This window comes from Scatophagus argus, chromosome 6, assembly GCF_020382885.2.
Source record: "Scatophagus argus isolate fScaArg1 chromosome 6, fScaArg1.pri, whole genome shotgun sequence".
NCBI classification, from domain to species: Eukaryota; Metazoa; Chordata; class Actinopteri; family Scatophagidae; genus Scatophagus; species Scatophagus argus.
In genome coordinates, this window is record NC_058498.1 from 16,488,087 (window position 1) to 16,507,044 (window position 18,958).

At 46.0% G+C, this 18,958-nt stretch overlaps 1 protein-coding gene and 2 long non-coding RNA genes across 3 annotated transcripts in view; 2 read left to right on the forward strand and 1 right to left on the reverse strand.

Moving 5' to 3' along the window:
* The first annotated feature begins 252 nt into the window (after positions 1 to 252).
* LOC124061223 lies at positions 253 to 983 on the forward strand. The gene is made up of 3 exons (XR_006843700.1): positions 253 to 347; positions 585 to 676; positions 777 to 983. It is a non-coding gene; the product is annotated as an uncharacterized LOC124061223 (long non-coding RNA).
* onecut3a (one cut homeobox 3a) lies at positions 773 to 17,375 on the reverse strand. Its single transcript, XM_046392862.1, has 2 exons — positions 16,183 to 17,375; positions 773 to 1,065 (listed from the first exon to the last, which is right to left on the reverse strand). The coding sequence occupies exons 1-2, from the start codon at positions 17,219 to 17,221 to the stop codon at positions 773 to 775; spliced, it is 1,332 nt and encodes a 443-aa protein (XP_046248818.1). The 5' UTR covers positions 17,222 to 17,375.
* Positions 4,077 to 18,958, forward strand: part of LOC124061222 — a 28,438-nt gene continuing 13,556 nt past the window's right edge. Inside the window, exons 1-3 of the long non-coding RNA XR_006843699.1 lie at positions 4,077 to 4,206; positions 13,272 to 13,351; positions 13,461 to 13,558. This is a non-coding gene — a long non-coding RNA (uncharacterized LOC124061222). The remainder of the gene's footprint in view (positions 4,207 to 13,271; positions 13,352 to 13,460; positions 13,559 to 18,958) is intronic.

Consider the following 18,958-nt stretch of genomic DNA (forward strand, 5'->3'; position numbering starts at 1 on the left):
TGTCTGCATCGATTCATTTTTCAATTCATTAGTTTGCCGTATGATCAGGCTGAGCTGCTCTCTGAAATGGCTGGCCATCAGGGAATACCTTTGGCTGAGGAATGAAGGAGACTACAGGAGGAGGGGGAGGTAGAGGCGGAGAGTTGGAAAGCCTTGTTGTTTTTTTCATAGGCTGCGTTGTTTTCTTTATGACGGCCTTGTGTGTGCAGGATGGGGCTTGGATAATAAGGCTATGTGCTGTTCTGTTGTCAGATTTATTGCAGTTCTTTTCGCCCTTGTTGCTTGCGTGTGCCGGCGTAGAGAGGATGTGAGCAAGAGAGAGAGACTGAGGAGGCGACACAAAGGAGGTGAGTTGGGAGAAAACGCAGAATCAGTGGCTACTTGGGTGGTGAAGGAGGCCAGCGTACATGTCTGGTACCGTCCAACAAAAACATCAAATCTTTGGTGTCTCTTTACTTTAGCAGATGTCATAAAAATGATTTTCTTTCCAAAAAAAACAAAGACAGAATCAATGATTGTCCTTGTGTGAGTAATGCAGAGTGGACCTGACTTCACAGTTCACCTTTAGATTGCGCTTGTTTCAGGTGAGCACTAGAAATTCTGACTGACTAAAAAGATGATTGCATGGCACAAAGGATTTTTCGGGCAGAGGATACATTCAGACGGTCCAGGCCAGGTAGGGTTGTTATATAGACAGGTTTCACAGCCAAATTCCCATGTTGCCTGTTGCTCCAACCTGGTTCCCCGGCCCTCTGATGGTCCTCTCCTCCTCTCAGGCCTTGGAAAAGGTGGTGGCGGATGTGCCCGGCTGCCCGGGGCTGGCACCATGGTCATCGTGCCAGCGGTCCACGCAGCGGCGCCGTGCATTCATGAAGAAGTTGCTGACGGTGCTGAGCTCCAGGCCAAGCTGCTGGGAGATGGTGATCTGCATTTCCTTGGATGGACGCTTGTTCTCCTTGAAGATGGCGATGAGTGTGCGGCGCTGCAGGTCAGTGAACACCAGGCGCTGTTTCTTGGGTGCCGTGTTGCGGTCCTTGTGTTGCTCCTGTTCTTTGCGCTTGCAGGCTTGGTGTGGATGGCAGCAGTGGGAGGGATGGGGATGAGAGTGGGAGGCAAAGAGGGGAAAGAAAACACAAAGCAAGGTAAATATACAAAAGTGACTTATTTACATGATTAAATAAGAAAGACAAAAGGTGGAGGGAAGTGAAGTAACTAAATGTATCATTAGCCAATATTTAAACACATTAAAACTAGTTTATACACCAGCAGAGATTCTACAGCTCCATCTCTATTGCCATATTAAAGTTGATTTAAAGCTAATCCATGCCTCCTGCCCAGTGGGAATATTCCTTCCATCCTGCAGAGTGCAGACAGGGAGCCAGCCTGCGGTGAGAGAAAGATGGGGTGAGGAAGGGGGTGGGGGGGGGGGAGTGGGACTGGCTGTTGCCTGCTAGCTGGAGACACTGCTGTTTGATTCAATATTAATGCAGTTTGAGTCGCAATGGGGGACTGAGTGACTGTTGCACAAAAGTAAGCATTTTGTGTGTGTGTGTGTGTGTGTGTGTGTGCGTGTGTGTAAATGAGAGACAGAGGAGGGGCAGATGCAGAGAAAGAAAAGGTTGGAGAGAAAAGAACAGAAAAGGTGGAGTAGTAAGACAAAGTGTGTGCAATTGTTTGTGTGTGTGTGTGTGTAAGAGCCAAGGAGGGGAGCTGAGAAGAGGGAGGGAGGGGCGGCGAGTGAAGGAGAAAGAGAGAAAGAGAGATATTGACCGACTTTGCTGTAGGAATTGGGGGGTTCTCTGTAGGGACTGAGGTCAGAATCCCCCCCCCAGCAGGTCTACAGTCTGCTACTTCAAACATAGCCCACTGGAGCCCACTCTATTGAGCTCTGAGAGGGTATTTATAACCCACTGCTCCCCCCCACCCCCTTCCCAAACACAAACACTCGAGAGGTGCATGCACCGGCTGCTACAGCCCCTTCCCATACGCAGGGCAATTTTCAAAAGAAAACACACCGAGGGTACTCTCTCACTTTTGGGAAGGGGTCCGAGGGAGTGGTGGGGTTGTAGGCAGCAAACGCAGAAATGAATAGTTAATAGAATGTTGTATTGTGGCTAAGCGTGTTGTAACTCAAAGTGTTTGTAAGAGACGAGTGAAAAGAAGAAGACAGGTGCGGCGTGAAGGAAAAAAAGCAGAAACGGCACCCATAGGTGATATAGCAGTGTGTGTGTGCGTGTGTGTGTGTGTAAGGTTAAGGCACCACCTCTACAGCCACATGTTCCCCTGCTGGCTGGGGATCGAAATCCTGCCAGAACGGACTGTGTGTCCCTCTCAGCTTCCCTACTGTCTCAATAAAACAGGAGCAAATTGGAGGGAGAAAGAGCGAGAAAGATGCCATCCCTGTGGGGTCTCCACCTGCTGCCGTTGGTATTGTTTGATACTTTCATACTCGCCTTCAATAATGTCTCACTCTCATGCTGTGTGTGTGTGTGTGTGTGTGTGTGCGCGCGTCTTGATGCATTTAAGGATGGACTTTTTTTGTGTTCTACTTGTGTGTGCGCATGAGGAGTGTACATGATGTGTGTGTTTGGGGTGGGGGTGGGGTGTGTGTGTGTGTGATTATGCTGAAGTGGCTGGAGCCAAGCAGTGGCGCTGTGTGTCTAATTACAGTGGAACAGAGCCCATTGATCAGCCATTGCAGTCCAATCTGTTTACTACAGCTGTCTAACCTGCACACGGGCCCATCCATCATATTCATATTTCACATCAACACTGCAGCTGTATATAGTTTGTCACACAAACACACACATGCTAATATGCCACACACAAATTTGTGTAAATGCATGCTTGTACATACAGTGTGTATATTAACATTTCATGTGTAATGCTTTGATTTATTGTAGGATTAAGGGTAGTCATGGTGGTGATGAGGAAGAGGAGGAGGAGGAGGATGTCAATTTGTTATTTGGACTTCAAGCTGAAATTATTCACATTGTCACACTGAGTTAAGTGTTTCTCTTTAGAGAAGTTGCTCTATGGTGGTGACATAACAAGCACTTAAATGTCTTTACGTGACACTAACCTGCAGCCACATACTGAATTACAAAATTTTTAATCCAGCATTTCCAGGGACAAACGTTGGCAGGCTGCCTCATGCGATGGCTTTATTACAAAATAGATTCATCAATAAGACAACATCGTCTATGAAAACACTTGCCGGACAGAATCCGCTACCAATATATGATTGTCTTTTTTTGAATTGTTTTGATTACCTATAATCTACACTTTCAAATTGTTCTACAAAGTGGTCAAAATCTATCTCAGCACATAACTGACAGTCTGAGATCATCTAAAATAAAACTAAAACACACTCTAGTTGCTAAGGCCGCTTAAAGTGATTGTAACTGGCAATCAATATATTAAACTGACGTTTTTACAAAAACATTTGCATCCACAAAACAACCACCTGAGCCAGTAACTTCAGAGACACATCAAGCGTAATGTTTTAACTTTACAGTAGATGTGCACATGTGAGGATGCTCTACTTATTCCACATTTGTGGGACTTAACACTGCGTCAGCTCCTCACTGAAGCCGCCACATCTGCTCAGCAAAGACCCGCCATCCCCTCTGACTTTTACTTGTGTGGAAGAGGATTCGTTTCCCAGCAGGACGGCGAGCCTGCACATGTACTGACGGCCTGTTTTGAAGACCAAGCGGGAGCAGCATGTAATGCTGCCGTGCGCTGCTTTACCTCCACAGTCGCCAGACCTCAACATCACAGAACATTACGACAGCGTACAGTCTCTGGGATGCTCTAAAGCAGCGCTGGAGTGATGTGGATTCTCGGTGATTATTGTAAAAACATTACACATTTAATAAGCCTTACGAGGTGTTCTTTTTGTTGTTGTTGTCTACAGATATATTTCTTTTTCTGACACGTCTGACCTGCATTAAGTAGTATTAAATATAACTTAATTAGTGTGCAGTAACTGCTGTTTTTATATCAGACCTTGCTTTTGGAGAAGCTTACCCTGTTTTTCCTTCTGGAGCAGCACAGTTAATATGCTGCATATGGATTTAGTGTTATCTCAGTATTCAAGTTCCTTTTATTTTATGCAGCTTCCAGATGGCCTGACTGCCTTTACTACCCTGCAGTGTGTGACCTTTGTCATCTCCGGATTTATCCACATGTGACCTTGCACAGGTATGTAACCACACACTGGCCTTATGCCTTAAAATGTGAAGTGTTTGATTCTGCATAAATACACTTTTTTGTGCCTATTGTAATGTACACGGTCCAAGTGAAATTAACAGGTAGAAATATTTTGTCTTATTTTACTTGTTTTTTTCTAATTTTGTGAAAGCAGAGGACTTTTTTTACTTTTCACAAATACTCTCGCTGTATTCCCAGTGAGTAAAATCAACACGGATATATCTAGTTACAGAAAGAGGACTCTTCCAAATCTGTGGATGGATTTGTATTTAAGCGGTCAATAAATCTGTGGGGTAAATGCTTGGGAAACTCACAACATTTACATTTTTTTAGGACTTTATTTGCTTCAAATCCCCAAAGATCAAGATTAAAGAGGGGAAAATCTGACTTGATATCCATAAGCGCTGTCCTCCTGTGCTCGAGAAGCACTTCAAAAGTGAGCCAGTGTTTCTGTCTTTAATGTCCCTCCACAACAAGCTCAGACAGTCTCAGCTTCGCCCTCCACCTCCCCGCCTTCTCTCTCCACCGACTAGTCACGTTCCTCCACCCCATCGACCGCTTGCTTTTTGCCGTTTCGGTCGGCAGGTGTCGCTCTCGTCGTGGCCCGGCTGCACGGGGCGCCATAGTGCGCTGCCTTTGCTACAGGCGCTGGATTTAGTAATCAATATCGATCGATCGGTGAGGAAGGGGGCCCTGATTACTGAACCAAGCTCAGCGTAGAAAAGAAAAAAAATCGATCATTGCAGCTTTTAGAGCTACAGTAGGCACCGAGCAGAGAGACGGACATAAACTCATGCACAAAGAGCAACCGGACAAGAGCAGAAATCCTGGTTTGGTTCTGAGTGTTTTCTGAGGTGCACACCCTGCTGCTGCTGCTGCTGCTGCTGCTGCACGGCCACAGAGAAATGTGATTTCTATTGCTCGCTACGTGGAGCTGAGAACAGGAGCTGACCTACTTTGAATGGATCCCTCAGGCTCACCACAAACATACCAAGACTGATTAATGTCCATCCTTGGTTTCATTGTTTTACTGCTTGGCTTCACGTTTTTATTTACTTCTAATCCCGTCATATTATTTCCCCATGTTAATGTCCACGAGTGTCAGTCTAAGGGCCCCGTGAATCCACTCTAAGGGCCACGCAATGTTTTTCTCTTAAACTATCAAATTCTTTAATGAGTGATGATTTTTTTTTTCCAACTTATCCTTTCTGCTCGGGTGAAAATGGTGTAACTTAGACCTATTTCTCTCCCACTGATGACATTAATATTCTTCGCTTCACGACAAACCAAGCGAGGTTAAGAGAAAGGCCCTGGGTGTTCAATATCGATCGATAGATTCGTGAATAATTCGTGTGTGAAATTCAGTTCGTCCAATTAATTATGCCTCGGAGGAGGAGGAGGAGGAGGAGGAGGAGGAAGAGGGTGGTGGTGGTTGGTGGTCACGAAGGGGTGGAGAAACGAGAACACACCAGGAAGGAAAAGCGTGATGATCCGGTTTTCTTCTTGCGGACTAAAAGCCTGAGAGGAGGGGGGCCACAGGAGGAGCCCGAGGTGAATGATCATCACCTGTTTCTGTCCTGTGTGCGCTCTTTACGGCCGTCTCAGGCCGCCTCTGTTCCTGCAGATGTGAGTCCATCTTGAGCATTAATCATTTATTGATCATCGCTGCCCTTCCTGCTCATAATGAGAAAGTCAAACGGCCTAATATCGCGCCTGTAGTGGTGTATGAAATTATGATTACGCATCTCACATGATTCCCGCTCTTTGGTTTCCAAACAGTCCTCTCGGTGTGAGACGCACTCCAGAAGCCCTGTGTGTAAAGTATAGACCGGGGTCAACGCCTGCCGATTTAATTAATTTACCAATAAACATGTTTACCGGTTACGGTTCGTCGCGTTTACACACACAGACGCACACACACACACACATTTCATTGTTGAAAGAAATCCTGTCCTCGCTAATAGTTTTTGCGGGGCCTTTTTGCTTGTAACTGCACTCGTCTCCAGATTGTATGAATGGACAGTTTGATGTTTGGGCTTCACGTCTGTTTATGAAGTAACGTCTGTTCTGCTTCTCACGGGCTGTTGCCCTAAAGATTGATAGCAGCGTATGTGTCCGCACGGCCCTGCGCGGTGCACTGTGGCATTTATTTCACTCTGGCTGCAGGGCAATGCCAAGCTCTGTCTCTCCCCACCTCTGTCTCTCTCTCTCTCTGTGTCTCTCTCCCTGTCTCTCCCCACCTCTGTCTCTCTCTCTCTGTGTGTCTCTCTCCCTGTCTCTCCCCACCTCTGTCTCTCTCTCTCTCTGTGTGTCTCTCTCTCTGTCTCTCCCCATCTCTGTCTCTCTCTTTCTCTGTGTCTCTCTCCCTCTATGTCTCTCTTGCTGTCTGTCTCTCCCCTTCTCTCTCTCTCTCTCTGTGTCTCTCTCTCTGTCTCTCCCTCTCTGTCTCTCCCCCTCTCTGTCTCTCTTGCTGTCTGTCTCTCCCTTTCTCTGCCCCTCTCTCTGTCTCTCTCTCTCTCTGTCTGTGTGTCTCTCCCCTCCTCTGTCTCTCTCTCTATCTCCCCCTCTCTCTGTCTCTCTTGCTCTGTCCGTCTCTCCCTCTGTCCCCCCTCTCTTTCTGAGTCCCTCTCTCTCTCTCTCTCTGTCTCCCCCCTCTCTTTCTGAGTCCCCCTCTCTGTCTCTTTCTCTCTCTGTCTCCCCCCTCTCTTTCTGAGGCCATCTCTCTGTCTCTCCCGCTCTGTCTGTCTCTCCCCCTGTCTCTCTCTCTCTGTTTCTCTCTCTCTCTCTCTGTCTCCCCCCTCTCTCTGCCTCTCTCTCTCTCTCTCTCTCTCTCTGTCTCCCCCCTCTCTTTCTGAGGCCATCTCTCTGTCTCTCCCACTCTGTCTGTCTCTCCCCCTGTCTCTCTCTCTCTCTGTCTCCCCCCTCTCTTTCTGAGGCCATCTCTCTGTCTCTCCCACTCTGTCTGTCTCTCCCCTGTCTCTCTCTCTCTCTGTCTCCCCCCTCTCTCTGTCTCTCTCACTCTCTCTGGCCAGGCCAAAACACTTCCAGCTCAATACCCCTTAATGTAATGAGTGAGAATTGGTGTTAATATACTGATAAAGCGACACAATTTGTTTGTTTGCCTTCTCAGCTGCGAGGCATTTCTTCTCCAGCACTTCAATAACACTCAGCCTGAACTCAGTTACACCCTGAACCAGCTCGCCCACATCCCACCTCAGCTGAGTCTCAGCTGCCTGCCTGCAACATTTTGCTTTTTAACCCTTTTTTTTTTTTAGATTTGATAGATCACCTATCACATGCCACGCATGCGCTGGAATTTATCCTTTTATTTATTTTTTTATTTTTTGCCAAATTGAAGCTATATATATAAAAAAATCCAAACAAACCAGTTTGATGTGCTCTCTCTCTCAGTCAGCTTAAGATGCACAAGATGCACCTGAGAAATATAATTTTATTCAGCTCTGTTTTCACACCGACGTGTTATTAGCAACCCAGTGGTAAACTCAAGAAATTGCGTAGTGCTAAAAAAGAAAATCAATAATCAGTAAAGGCTGCAGCCTGTGATGATCACGCTCCTTATGAGGTTTTAGATAATTAAATGCACTGAGCCATTGAGAGAACCGTATGAGTGAATTTTAACGTGCATCATCATCATCATTATTATTATTTTTTCGCCAGTTTAATAGCAGCCCTGGTCTACATGTGCCACTTATTTGTTTGACTGGCTCCATTGTTAGAGTGATACTCTTATCTGCGATTATCATTGATTCCATTCGTAATTGCTTTGACCAGTTATGCGTGATGTAGCGTTAATGATCATGACGCTTTATTTTGCAGAGGCAGCCGGGCCTCCGGTTCCATTTCCCACAGACAACAGGTGTGGGCCCGCTGTGTGCGCTTTTCTGTCACTTCTGAAATCATAGGGAGCGTCTTCAGGCCAATCAGGCTCCAACTGAATGAGCGTGTGTGACTTCTTCAAATAAATCAACAAAGTAAAAATGGGGAGGAAAATTAGTACAATTATTTTTTTTTAAAAAAAAGGGTGAGTAAATAAACTATTTAAATTCAAGTACAGTTAATTCACATTTAACCTCCTGGTGCGGCGTGGAGGAGGATGGAGAGGCTCTGTGGGCGCTCAGTAGTCACGCATGTGTGGGGTTCATGCGGATGTGAACACCCGTGGCTGCACTCAGACTCACTTTAAGCTTCTTTTAATTCGCTGAGTAGAGTTTACAGACTTTTTTGTTATAAAGCTGCATAAATCTGCCAGGGACTTATTTATAGCGGAGCACAAACGAGGAATTAAAATTAAAAGAAAGTAACTGAACTAGTTGAGGAGGATGCCTCACGATTATCACCGCCTTCCTGCCCTGTGGGACGATCCGGATATCCTAAGGTCACTTGGGTCAAACTTTACCTTCTTCCGTATTTACGTCAGGGATGCTGAGATATACACATCTACACCACAGGATTTTTAAAAAAAATCGAAATACGTTCATACTCTTCAAATGTCAGTGTCACTCCTCTGTTTTTTTCTCATTTGTCGCGGGAGAATCAGATAAAACTGATCTGCAGTCAGATCATGCTGTTTACTCTCCGCCGGGACAGACAGGTTTTCAATATGCAGGAATTTTCTAGATTCAATACAATGCAGTTCTTACTCAATCATGTGAAGATGTTTTTGAATCCTCTTTTATTGCGGTGACATAATTGCATTTACATGGTTTATTTTCCCCGGTGCTAAACAAATCATATTAGATTAAAATAAACAAATCGTGTTTATTATTCTGTCACACGTTAGTCACGTTTACTTAAGGGCTTTTCTTTTAAATTACAGCTTATTATAGGATTTAATTTCTCAAAGTAACATTTGTCGCCGTTTACAAACCAAACTTGTTAAAAGAAAGTTTCTAATTAATCTGTTTATTTATTTGTTTCAGGACAGCTCTAGATTTGCCATTATAAATAATAAATACGTACGTTATATAATGTAAAAATTAATACATCTAATAATAATAATACAAAAAATTATATTTGAAAATTACATTGTTGAGATTGCAGTCTGTAATAAATGTTCTTTTTTTTCTATCAAAAGAAAAATCAACACACACACACGCACACACACACACACACACACACGCTTTGCACGTTTGTTTTTTTTTTTTCAAACATTCAGAAATCCTGAGAAATCTACCTGAACAAACAACAGTCAGCGTTTTCCAATCGGCTCATTCCCATTAAAGCAACAAATTAAACAAATTATTAATGTCGACCACGCAGCAGCGTGTTCGTTATATTTAATAACGTGTAATATAAAGGCTGTGTGCGCTGACATCGATTCATTCATCAATTGATTTCACAGTCGTTTTGTTCCTTTGTTGATCTGTGTGGGGTTGCCCAACCGGAGTTTCGGGTTACATCTGTGGGCACGATATGCTCTGAGTGTGTGTGTGTGTGTGTGTGTGTGGCTTTGCGGTTTTGTTGTGATCGACCCTGTAGAAAGACCTACAGAGGTTCCGTTCAAGCCATCTGTAGGCTGTTGTTTCAAAAAGGCCCGTCGAGCTCCTTACCTGCTCTGTTCTTTTTCACATGACTCAGGCTGAGATGAATCGTTAAATCCAACGAGAGGCCAAACGGCTGCGTACATTTCCAGACAGCATTGCAAAAATAAAAACACGTATTGGCTGTTAAAATCTTCCTTTTCCCAAACTCGTAATGGGACGATTTTTTTTTACTGTAAGAAAAACAAAAACAAATGTATCCCATTCTTCATATTCTCTCCGATAACTGCCTTTTGTTTTGCTTTTAAATTTAAAACAAAAATAAGTGGTTTAAGATCTATCAAGTCTTAACACCTAACAGGAGATTAAATGGCTTCTTGCTGTTTTAGGAGCCTTGCAGTGTCCATTTGGATCCGTGCCTTGTCTCCCCTTTAATTGCGTGGACAATGTCCTTGCCTTGTATTCTTAGACGGCGCATTAAACAAGCCATTATCGAGCCTTTAATAACCGATGGCCTGTCCGGGCGTCAGATAAGCAGCCACTGTACATACAGCTGATTCAAATCCACTCGGACAAATATGTACCCCGTTACTGATTCCCCAAAGTATCAGACTGTGACACGCAGTCCCGAGTTTCCCCGAGTGTTGACATCTCAGGTAGCTGCTCGGTAAAAGCACGAAGGTGTCACCATCATCATCATCATCATCATCAAGCTGCTGGGATAAAGCAGGTTAGACGAAGAGGTGCCTTTTTAAACTAAATATTAGGGCTGTTTTTATGTCAGCTATTTCAAAAAAAACCCCTCTGTATTTCGTTGCAGGAGTCGCAGGGACAGGTATGCATATGAGGAGACAGACCCAGTTTTTTTTGGGGGGGGGGGGGTTACGTAACAGCGGAAGGAGCTCCTGATGTGCTTTGGTCAACATTTTAATTGCACAACAGCCGCCGTGCTCTTTGGAACCGTCACTAGCTTCGACTCTTGCGTCGACCCCTGCAGATTGTGGCGGGTCAAAAGCCACCACAGTATGATTTGTTTGCTCATCAGGCATCTTCACACAGAGACCCACAGAGCCACCACGACACGTTTTTTAAAAAACAAAGCATCTTTGTGCAGGCAGGTTGGCTGACGGATCCTAACTTTAATTACGATATCTGAAATTTAGACCCTTTTGTATTTCGCCTACAAAGTGTGTGTGCGTGTGCGCGCGTGTGTGTGTGTCGGGGGGTGCCATTAACCCTTTGATGCTAGCCGCGTGCATTCAGTCGACTCTGCCAGCAATTTGATTTAAAGGTCATTCTCTCCTATCGATCCGGTTTGGCGAGGGGGCGACGGAGTAGCGTAGGAATTGATCATCTAAAATAGAAGAGACGGTATTCGAGACTGTACAGAGTCCAGACCTCTGCTGCATTTATAATTGCTAAGCACGCCCCCCGTGTGAATTGGAACGAGGTGTGTGTGTGTGTGTGTGTGTGCGTTAAAAGAGAAGTAGGTGAAGCTGTGGTGGGAGACAGTGCAGGCTGCTGCTAATCTGATTTCTATTAAAATTACATTATTTTGAATAATAAGGTCGACTTGGTCAGAGCAGTGTGTGTGCAGGACGGAACAGTGTGGGTGTGGGATGTATAATGAGCGAAAAGAGGTTAACCGTCTGTGAACTTTAAATCGTCTCATGCTGCTAATCCGTCTCCATCTCCGAAACAGAACCCAAAACCCCTACGATTTTCAAGTCAGCATTTGACTGTTTTGACCACCGAAGCACGCGGCGAGGCGTGCAACAAGCCCGCGCGAGATCGTGCGTTTATTAGTCATTCTGTTGTGTGTTTTTGAGGGTGGGCTGTTAATGGGAGAAATGGTGTTGCATGGTGGAGATGGAGGGGGTTGCATGGCTGCATGGCGCAGCTCCAGAGATGGAAAGCAGAGGCCGGGGAATGGAAATCGATACAGATTCAGGGCTCGCCAGATCGGCCTGAACAATGTGGCGCAGACGCACTCTACATCCCGATCACATACACACGGGAGAGAAGAAACGGGGAGGCGACACGTACGCAGGCTGTTGCTGCTGCTCTGATGTTGTCCTGTGTTATGCAGTCATGAAAGTAGTGGGGAGAAAAAAAAACCCTTCAGGAAGATGCAGCCAGCTAGTTGCAGTCGTGGGGATGAACAAATTCATAATGTAGGGTTTTTTTTCTTGAAAGTCCACAGCTGTATATAACGTCCCAGGATACGGTTCATTATGGATATTCATATCAACCCACGACGTGAAGGTTTATGTTGATTTAAGTTGGGCTGATTGACTTTACCCTCCACCACATGCAGCCAGCCTGTACATCGCCGGATTGCAGATAATGATGCAAGGCGTGAGATGTCATTTCATCTGGAATGAGCTACGCTGAACCCGGGATTTTAACAAAATAGCCTCGAGGTATAACCTCAGAAAATGACTGTTGCTCTCCCACCAGAGGATTTCAAAGGCGATGCTTGTACATGTGTGTCTCAGTACTTACAGCACACGTTGCTGCTGTGCTTAACGAACAACGAGGCTCTGAAACCGCAGCTGCCCTGTTTACCCCCCTATCTTCCCCTCACACATCAATTATTAAAGAAGAAATCGATCATTTCGCAGGCTAACATCAAGCCATCTCTTCATGAAAAAAAAAATCCTGTTTTAGATTAACTCGCATCAATCACATCTTAATACCCTACCCAATTAAACCCATTATCCTGGTTTAAATGACCAAAGACGAAGCACCAACCCTGACTATTTTTGTCGCTCCAGAATATTTTGGTGATCATCCCAAAAATAAATAAACACGACCTTAAGTTTGTATCATGAAGCGTCCAAAAAAGAAGGCAGAAATGTCACATTTAAATGGAAACCCCGGTAGGCTTCGTGCTCGACTGGAAAGTAGAGTGCAGGATGGGTGGTGTGATTGACGCGATTGTGGATTGTAATATTGATCGATGGATGGAAGCTGCTGGATGAAATGATGGTGTTTAGGGCCTACAAGAATGCTATTAACTATGTATTGGTAAAACTCCAGTTCACCACCTTGAACTGTCCTCAAAACACAGAGGAGATGCTGCAGCTCGGTGTGGACGCGTGTTTCAGCACCCTGGACAGCGCCTCGAGGCTGACCTGTGAGAATAAACTATGTGCTTCTTCATAATAAATGCTGTGCAGAGAGAAATAATAAAAAAAGAAGAAGCAGGCTGTAACCTCCTGTAGGTAACATAAGAAGATAAAGCTATGATAATTTATACCCCTTTTCTTCTAAGATGTTCTACTTTAGCGTGCATGTGGGTATTGCAGTGATACGGAGGGGAAAGGGCGCAGTGTGGCGCGGATGGGGGATGGGGAGGAGTACTGCTCCGGGATTTGGCCTGTGTAAACGGCGTGCAGTCCATTGAAACATGAATAGAGGCCTCTCCGCCTCATTCTCCACAATGTTTTTCCTCCGTGTCCTGTGGGTCTTGACCTGCACACCCCGGCAGGCACGTGCTCAGGCCATTCAAATGGTAATAAACCAACTGCGCTTTTTTTTCTTTTTTTTGAGGGATGCCATGGCATCGCAACACCGTCACACGGAGCACTGAAGGCGCAGGGGAGGATGTCTGCTACCCCAGTGAGAAACATGTACGTGTGCTTCATGTTGCTGCGAAAGAGCGAGGACATTTTTTTGCAGATATACCAAATGTTTTGTGATGTATTTGATTTTTTGTGCGTGTGTGTGTTTCTCGTCCAGCATCCAGAATGACAGCATAACCCAGAGGCTGATTGGACAAACGAGTCAGAGTGTATTACACACAGCAAATGGAACGCGATTACAGCAAAGAAAAAAAGGTATGCAGTCGCGCTTTTAAATAAATAAATAAATAAACAAACAACAGCTGTCCTATTTCCCCCCTTTTCCGGCTCCCCCATCACCACCACCCTCTGCTCCAGGGGAGACCAATGGGAGAGAGTGCTGAGGCGGGATAATTGATAGATGCACTGGCTATCCTTATCGATCAGGGCTGTATTGACCCGACCAAATACATTGAGATGGAGTGTGGAATTCAACACAGATGCAAAGACGAATTGTTTTCATCGTTAATGCGATCTTTAAATGCCTCCCAAACCTCACTTTACCCGCGTCTTTCTTACTTGTGCAGCTTTACAATGAAGCTTCCTGTTTATTTATACAGTAGCCGACAAATGCATTACGATGCCGAGAAAATGTATAGGAAGACACATGAAGGTTAAAGCTTTTTTGCAGGGTCTGCATATGAAGAACACAATATGTGGGAAAGCCTGTGGGTCTTTGCCCTGGTTCCATTAGGAGATGTTAAGCACGAAGGGCACCCCCCACCCCACCCCCCCAATAAAAAAGCGGACCTGTCTTTGCTCCGTTTTTCCTTCCAGGGCTGGATTGTCATGTGTGTGCTCAGACACTGGCATTTTCACATTAGCTAAGCAGGGCAACTGCATTGATTTGTGTGACTGTGATGAATTTGGAATAGTAATTTGAATTTATTGATTGATGTGGCCGAGCGAGTGTGGCCCAGCCTCACTTTCAGCATCCCTTCCCACCCCCCAACTCCCACTCCCAGCCCACATGCGCGCTGAGGATAATGGTGATTTTAAATGCAATAAGTAAAATGTTGCTCCTCGCATTTACATACGAGTCCTTTGTCATTCTTACCTAACTGGATTTTTCTCTGAGACCTATTGTGACGGCAGGTTAATGCACAACACACAATAAGCGCTGGAAGTCTGCTGATTCAAGGAAGAGAAATAAACATGTATAATCGATATGAATAATAAATGTAATCCAGAATAGGATAATTAATATCATCTGTCGCCACTGGATCAAATTAAGATAAGAGTGCAACCTTAATTTCCATTCTACAACCAAATACACAAACACACACCTTACATATTTAGGCTACCGTGGGCCTGACCAACATTTATGCAGTAGGTGTGCACTGCACAGGACTGTGCCACTCCAACATGTCAATTGGATTGTGAGGGGGGGGCGTTTATCCTGATGCCGGGTGTGGAAGATATAAAACCCCTCAGCCCAATTAGCTTTAACAGCAGTGGCACTTAAAGAGACAATTGTGGAGTGTTTAAATCTTTATTTACCAGAACCCCAGTAAATGCGCAAAGGAACAATTTACATGCCATTAAGTGCTTTTCAATAGGGCATTGACTGGAACTAAAATATGCCACTATATCTGCTTAATTGAACCGTTCGCTGAAATACGACGCAGAAGAGCTGATTGACGTTTGGGAGCGCAGCACGTCCAAACAGGACCTTTACACAAACATCAATGAGAGGGGACCTCTCAGTCACATCTCGGTTATAACACCACTGCGACGTCTCTCGTTTTCATTTGCACCCCGTTTAGCAGGTGGTGAGTGTGAGAGGGTTTAAAGGGAGCAGGGATGGGAGTTCACATCACAGCGTTATAAAAAAAAAAACAAAAACAGAAGAAAACGATGGATGAAAAATGATGAACCGTTCAGAATGACAAAATGGACAGACGGCGAACATTTGTGAGACAGTGTGTCTCTGACTGAGCCGTCCTGTCTGTTATCACGTCCTCACGAACCACAGCAGGCTAAACAACACGGTTTCTCAGTCTCTGAAAACAGGCCCGAAACCAACTTTAGAGACAACATATCCCAGAGTGCAGCGGAGACCACACGGGCCAGAGAAAGACGCATCTGTTTGTGTCTCTGTCTTTCAGCTCCAAATCGATCATTTATCAGTGTGCTACTCTGAAAGAGGACGCCTGGACCTGAAATATTGATCCACAGGAGGTCATGCTCCCCCGACTCTTTGGCCAGGCCTCAGACGATCCTTGTTTGCGACGACGCGCTTATTTGACAGGAGGAGTAACAGACTATTACGTCAAGTTTGTTTGATACAAACGACTCCAAAGTAAAACGAAGGATTTGACTGGCAGTGATCTCAACAAAGTGTCATTTGATTTACTTTTAAAGTAAAATCTGAGCCATGTGATCAATTTTGGTCACATCCTGCTTTGATTTCCTTTGTTTGGTTTCTTTCTGTGTGTGTGTGTGTGAGAGAGAGAGAGAGAGAGTGAGACATGGTGAGAGGGGTGTGTGTGTCCATGCTCTGCCTGTGCGTAAAACCTCTATATGTGCATAAGAACAAACACACCTGGGCGGACTGTTTTTGCACCTTGTCTGCTTTTGGGAAATGCTTCCTCTCTTTTGTTTATAGGACCTCCAGTGTTGCACAGTGTCTGTTTATACTGTCATGGATTGTAGCATCAATCAAAATATAGATTTCCCCCAACATTTAACACCCCAACTGTCGTGATGAAGTTTTACTCGATACAATCGACTAATAACTTCTAGTAATGTCTGTTTGAGCAGCTATTGACAGTCTCGCCACATTGACTTCTAATTGATCCCTCCACATCACTCAGATTGGGAGCTGTCTCCTCACTCACCTGCAAGCCTGAGCGCCGACATCCGCTGGAACTCGGGCTCCTGGAGCCACTTCCACATCCTCCTGAACGTCTCCCGGCCAGACTTGAGTTTACTCCACGGTTTAGGATTCCGCAGCAGGTCAGACAGAGTTCCCTGGGACCGGCACAAGATCCTCTGAGCAAAGATGGCTTGAGGGATGCTGTAGCGCTTGAGCTCTGCCGTTATTCGCTGTGCCACCTCCTTGGTGTTTATCTCCTCCACCTGCCCTGACCCGGCTCCCTGCCCGCCTCCCACCACCGTCTGCCTGTCCCGGTCTGACAGCATGGACCCGTTTGCCTGAGAGTGCGGATGGCTGTGATGGTGTATGCCATTCAAAGATGCCATGAGCCCGGCCCCATGGCCCCCGAGACCCCGGGCCAGGTGCTCCTCGCCTCGGGACAGCATGGCTGCGTGGGACTCGAAGCCCCCCGAGGAGATCATCTTGTCGTTGGAGAGGTGAGCTCCGGGACCGTAGGCGCTGAGAGTCTGCTGGGAGCTGTGCAAAGAGCCCAGGCCGTTGGACAGAGGGGACAGAGGCTGCCCCATGCCGGACATGTCTTTGGGGTAGTGGCTGTAGAGGTTACCCATAGAGGCGAGGCTTCGGTCGTCCCTCATCAGGGTGAAGCTGCCGCTGACGTTCCCGGCTGCGAGTCGTTGGTGCGCCGGATGATGGTGAGCATGTGGGTGTGGATGGTGAAATTTCTCCGAGACGGTGGATATGGGGGGCAGGTGCTGCAGCGGCGTCAGCGTGGTGTAGGTGCTGCTCAGGCTCATCCCGGAGTCGCACGACATGGTCATTGCCGGATGCAGGGGGCCAGACAAAGCGTGGTCTGTGCGGTAGTCCCCTGCTCCCTCCAGTATCGAGGCCATGCTGGACACCATGGCTGACCGTCCGTGCGAGACCAAGTTCCGATGCGACGCCGACGACTGGCGCGCGTGTGGGGAGTTCATTAAGTCGCTCGTTTGATGGGAGTGAGATACACCGTGCAGATTTCCAATGTTTTCCATTGTAAGCTCCATCGTTGAAAAGGATCTTTATTTCCACCCCTCTCGCCACTCTCTCTCGCTCTCTCCCTCGCTGCTCTCCCTCTCTCACTGTCGCTCTATCTCACACTCCTTCCCAATAAAATTTGAACGATTTCAAAGCCAAGCCATTGATTGTAGTTGCCTCTCTGCAGTCAATCCAGCATGGTTTTAAAAGATCGGGTCCCGACCGCCACACAAACTGCGCCGCAAACCTCTGCTCAGTGTGCGTGAAGGTGCGTCTGCCCGGATTTCTCTCGCCGTGGAGCACCTTCCCCTATACCCAAAGCGCTGCTCTGCTCTCTGTGTGTATATTGACGCGCCCGCGCTCATGTTAAGATGAGACCGAGCCTGTGCGCATGTGCGCGCCCCCGCGGCGTATCCTCGCACTCGCGCACTCTGTCTGGGGCCAATCTGACGTCACTGGCCCCTATGTCATGGGGTTGTTCGTGTTGCACACTGGACCTCAAATTCCTGGCAAAGATTGCATTAGACACTTGTTAAGATAAAACACAGAACTGCTATCCTCTGCAGTGTGTGCAACATTTACACTCAGATGGATAAGGAGGACTCGCGTCTTGTTTTCTCTGATAAAACCGTTTGACGCGGCGCCAGCAGCACATGTGATGCCTCTGTTGAAGGTTAAACATTAATTGACATGTGTCACATCGAGGCTCCGAGTGTGATGCGAAAACCACAGCTTCTCCTGAAGAGGTCACAGCTCACATCCTCCGCCTTTATTCTTCTTTATTCATAAATTTAAGATGCTTCTCGATGCCCGCTGAAAGAATTATTTGTAGATGTAAATACTTTAAGAGTTTAAAACATGAGATTCAGCTTCGGACGGCGCGGTTTGACCTTTGACACGTTTCAGTGATAACAAGCCTCCCAACGAAATCACATCCGAGAGCAAGTAAACGGTCAAATCTTACCGTCTTGCCGTTGAGCTTTCACTCATAACTTTTTCTGACAAGTTATTTTCCCTCTTCCTTCAGCAATTGTTAGTGAATAAATCTGTCGAGTTTCATTTCATCGTAGCCTCTAGGCTTTGACCCCGCTGGCATCTTTGCTCCTCGGATTCAAACTCCCTCACAGGAACTCTGCGAGAGTGTTTCGTTCCTTAGCCTCACAAAACTTCTACACGAAACTTGCTGCTCGCTGACGTCAATCCAGGTCAGCAATCCATCAATGTCAAAGTATGTATGGATCAGGAGATGCATCGATAGGTTGGTGCCTTTTGCAGGAGCCCGCAATATGGATGCGATATACAGCAGCACGTCGAGATCGAGGAATTGGTTCGTGTAAAAACAGGCTAACGAATAAGTCACGGCATTTTGGGTGTAAACTGAGCGTGCAAAGCTGCAGTGAAGTTATTAAAATGACGATTTAAACGGCGAGTAAATATAGCTTTATTTATCCCAGGTATTGCTTCCTGTTACGGGGTGGATGCAATGTCACAAGCACCTGCAGGGTTCAGCGCAATATGGCCAATATCCCAATATTCAATTTGTTAGAAGGGACAAGATAATGTTTCAGTACTCAACCTTGATTAAGTGAAGTAGTAGTTTTTGCGGTGTAATGTGAGGTGCTCCGTGCGTGTTTGATGCGTGTAACCAAAACCTGATGAGTTCACACGCATGTGGTCTTTATTGCAAGGTTGTTTTGGTGTGTTATGTCATTTCTGAGTGACACATTAGAGTTCTGTAAAACCGTAGGACAAAGGAAAAGCGACAA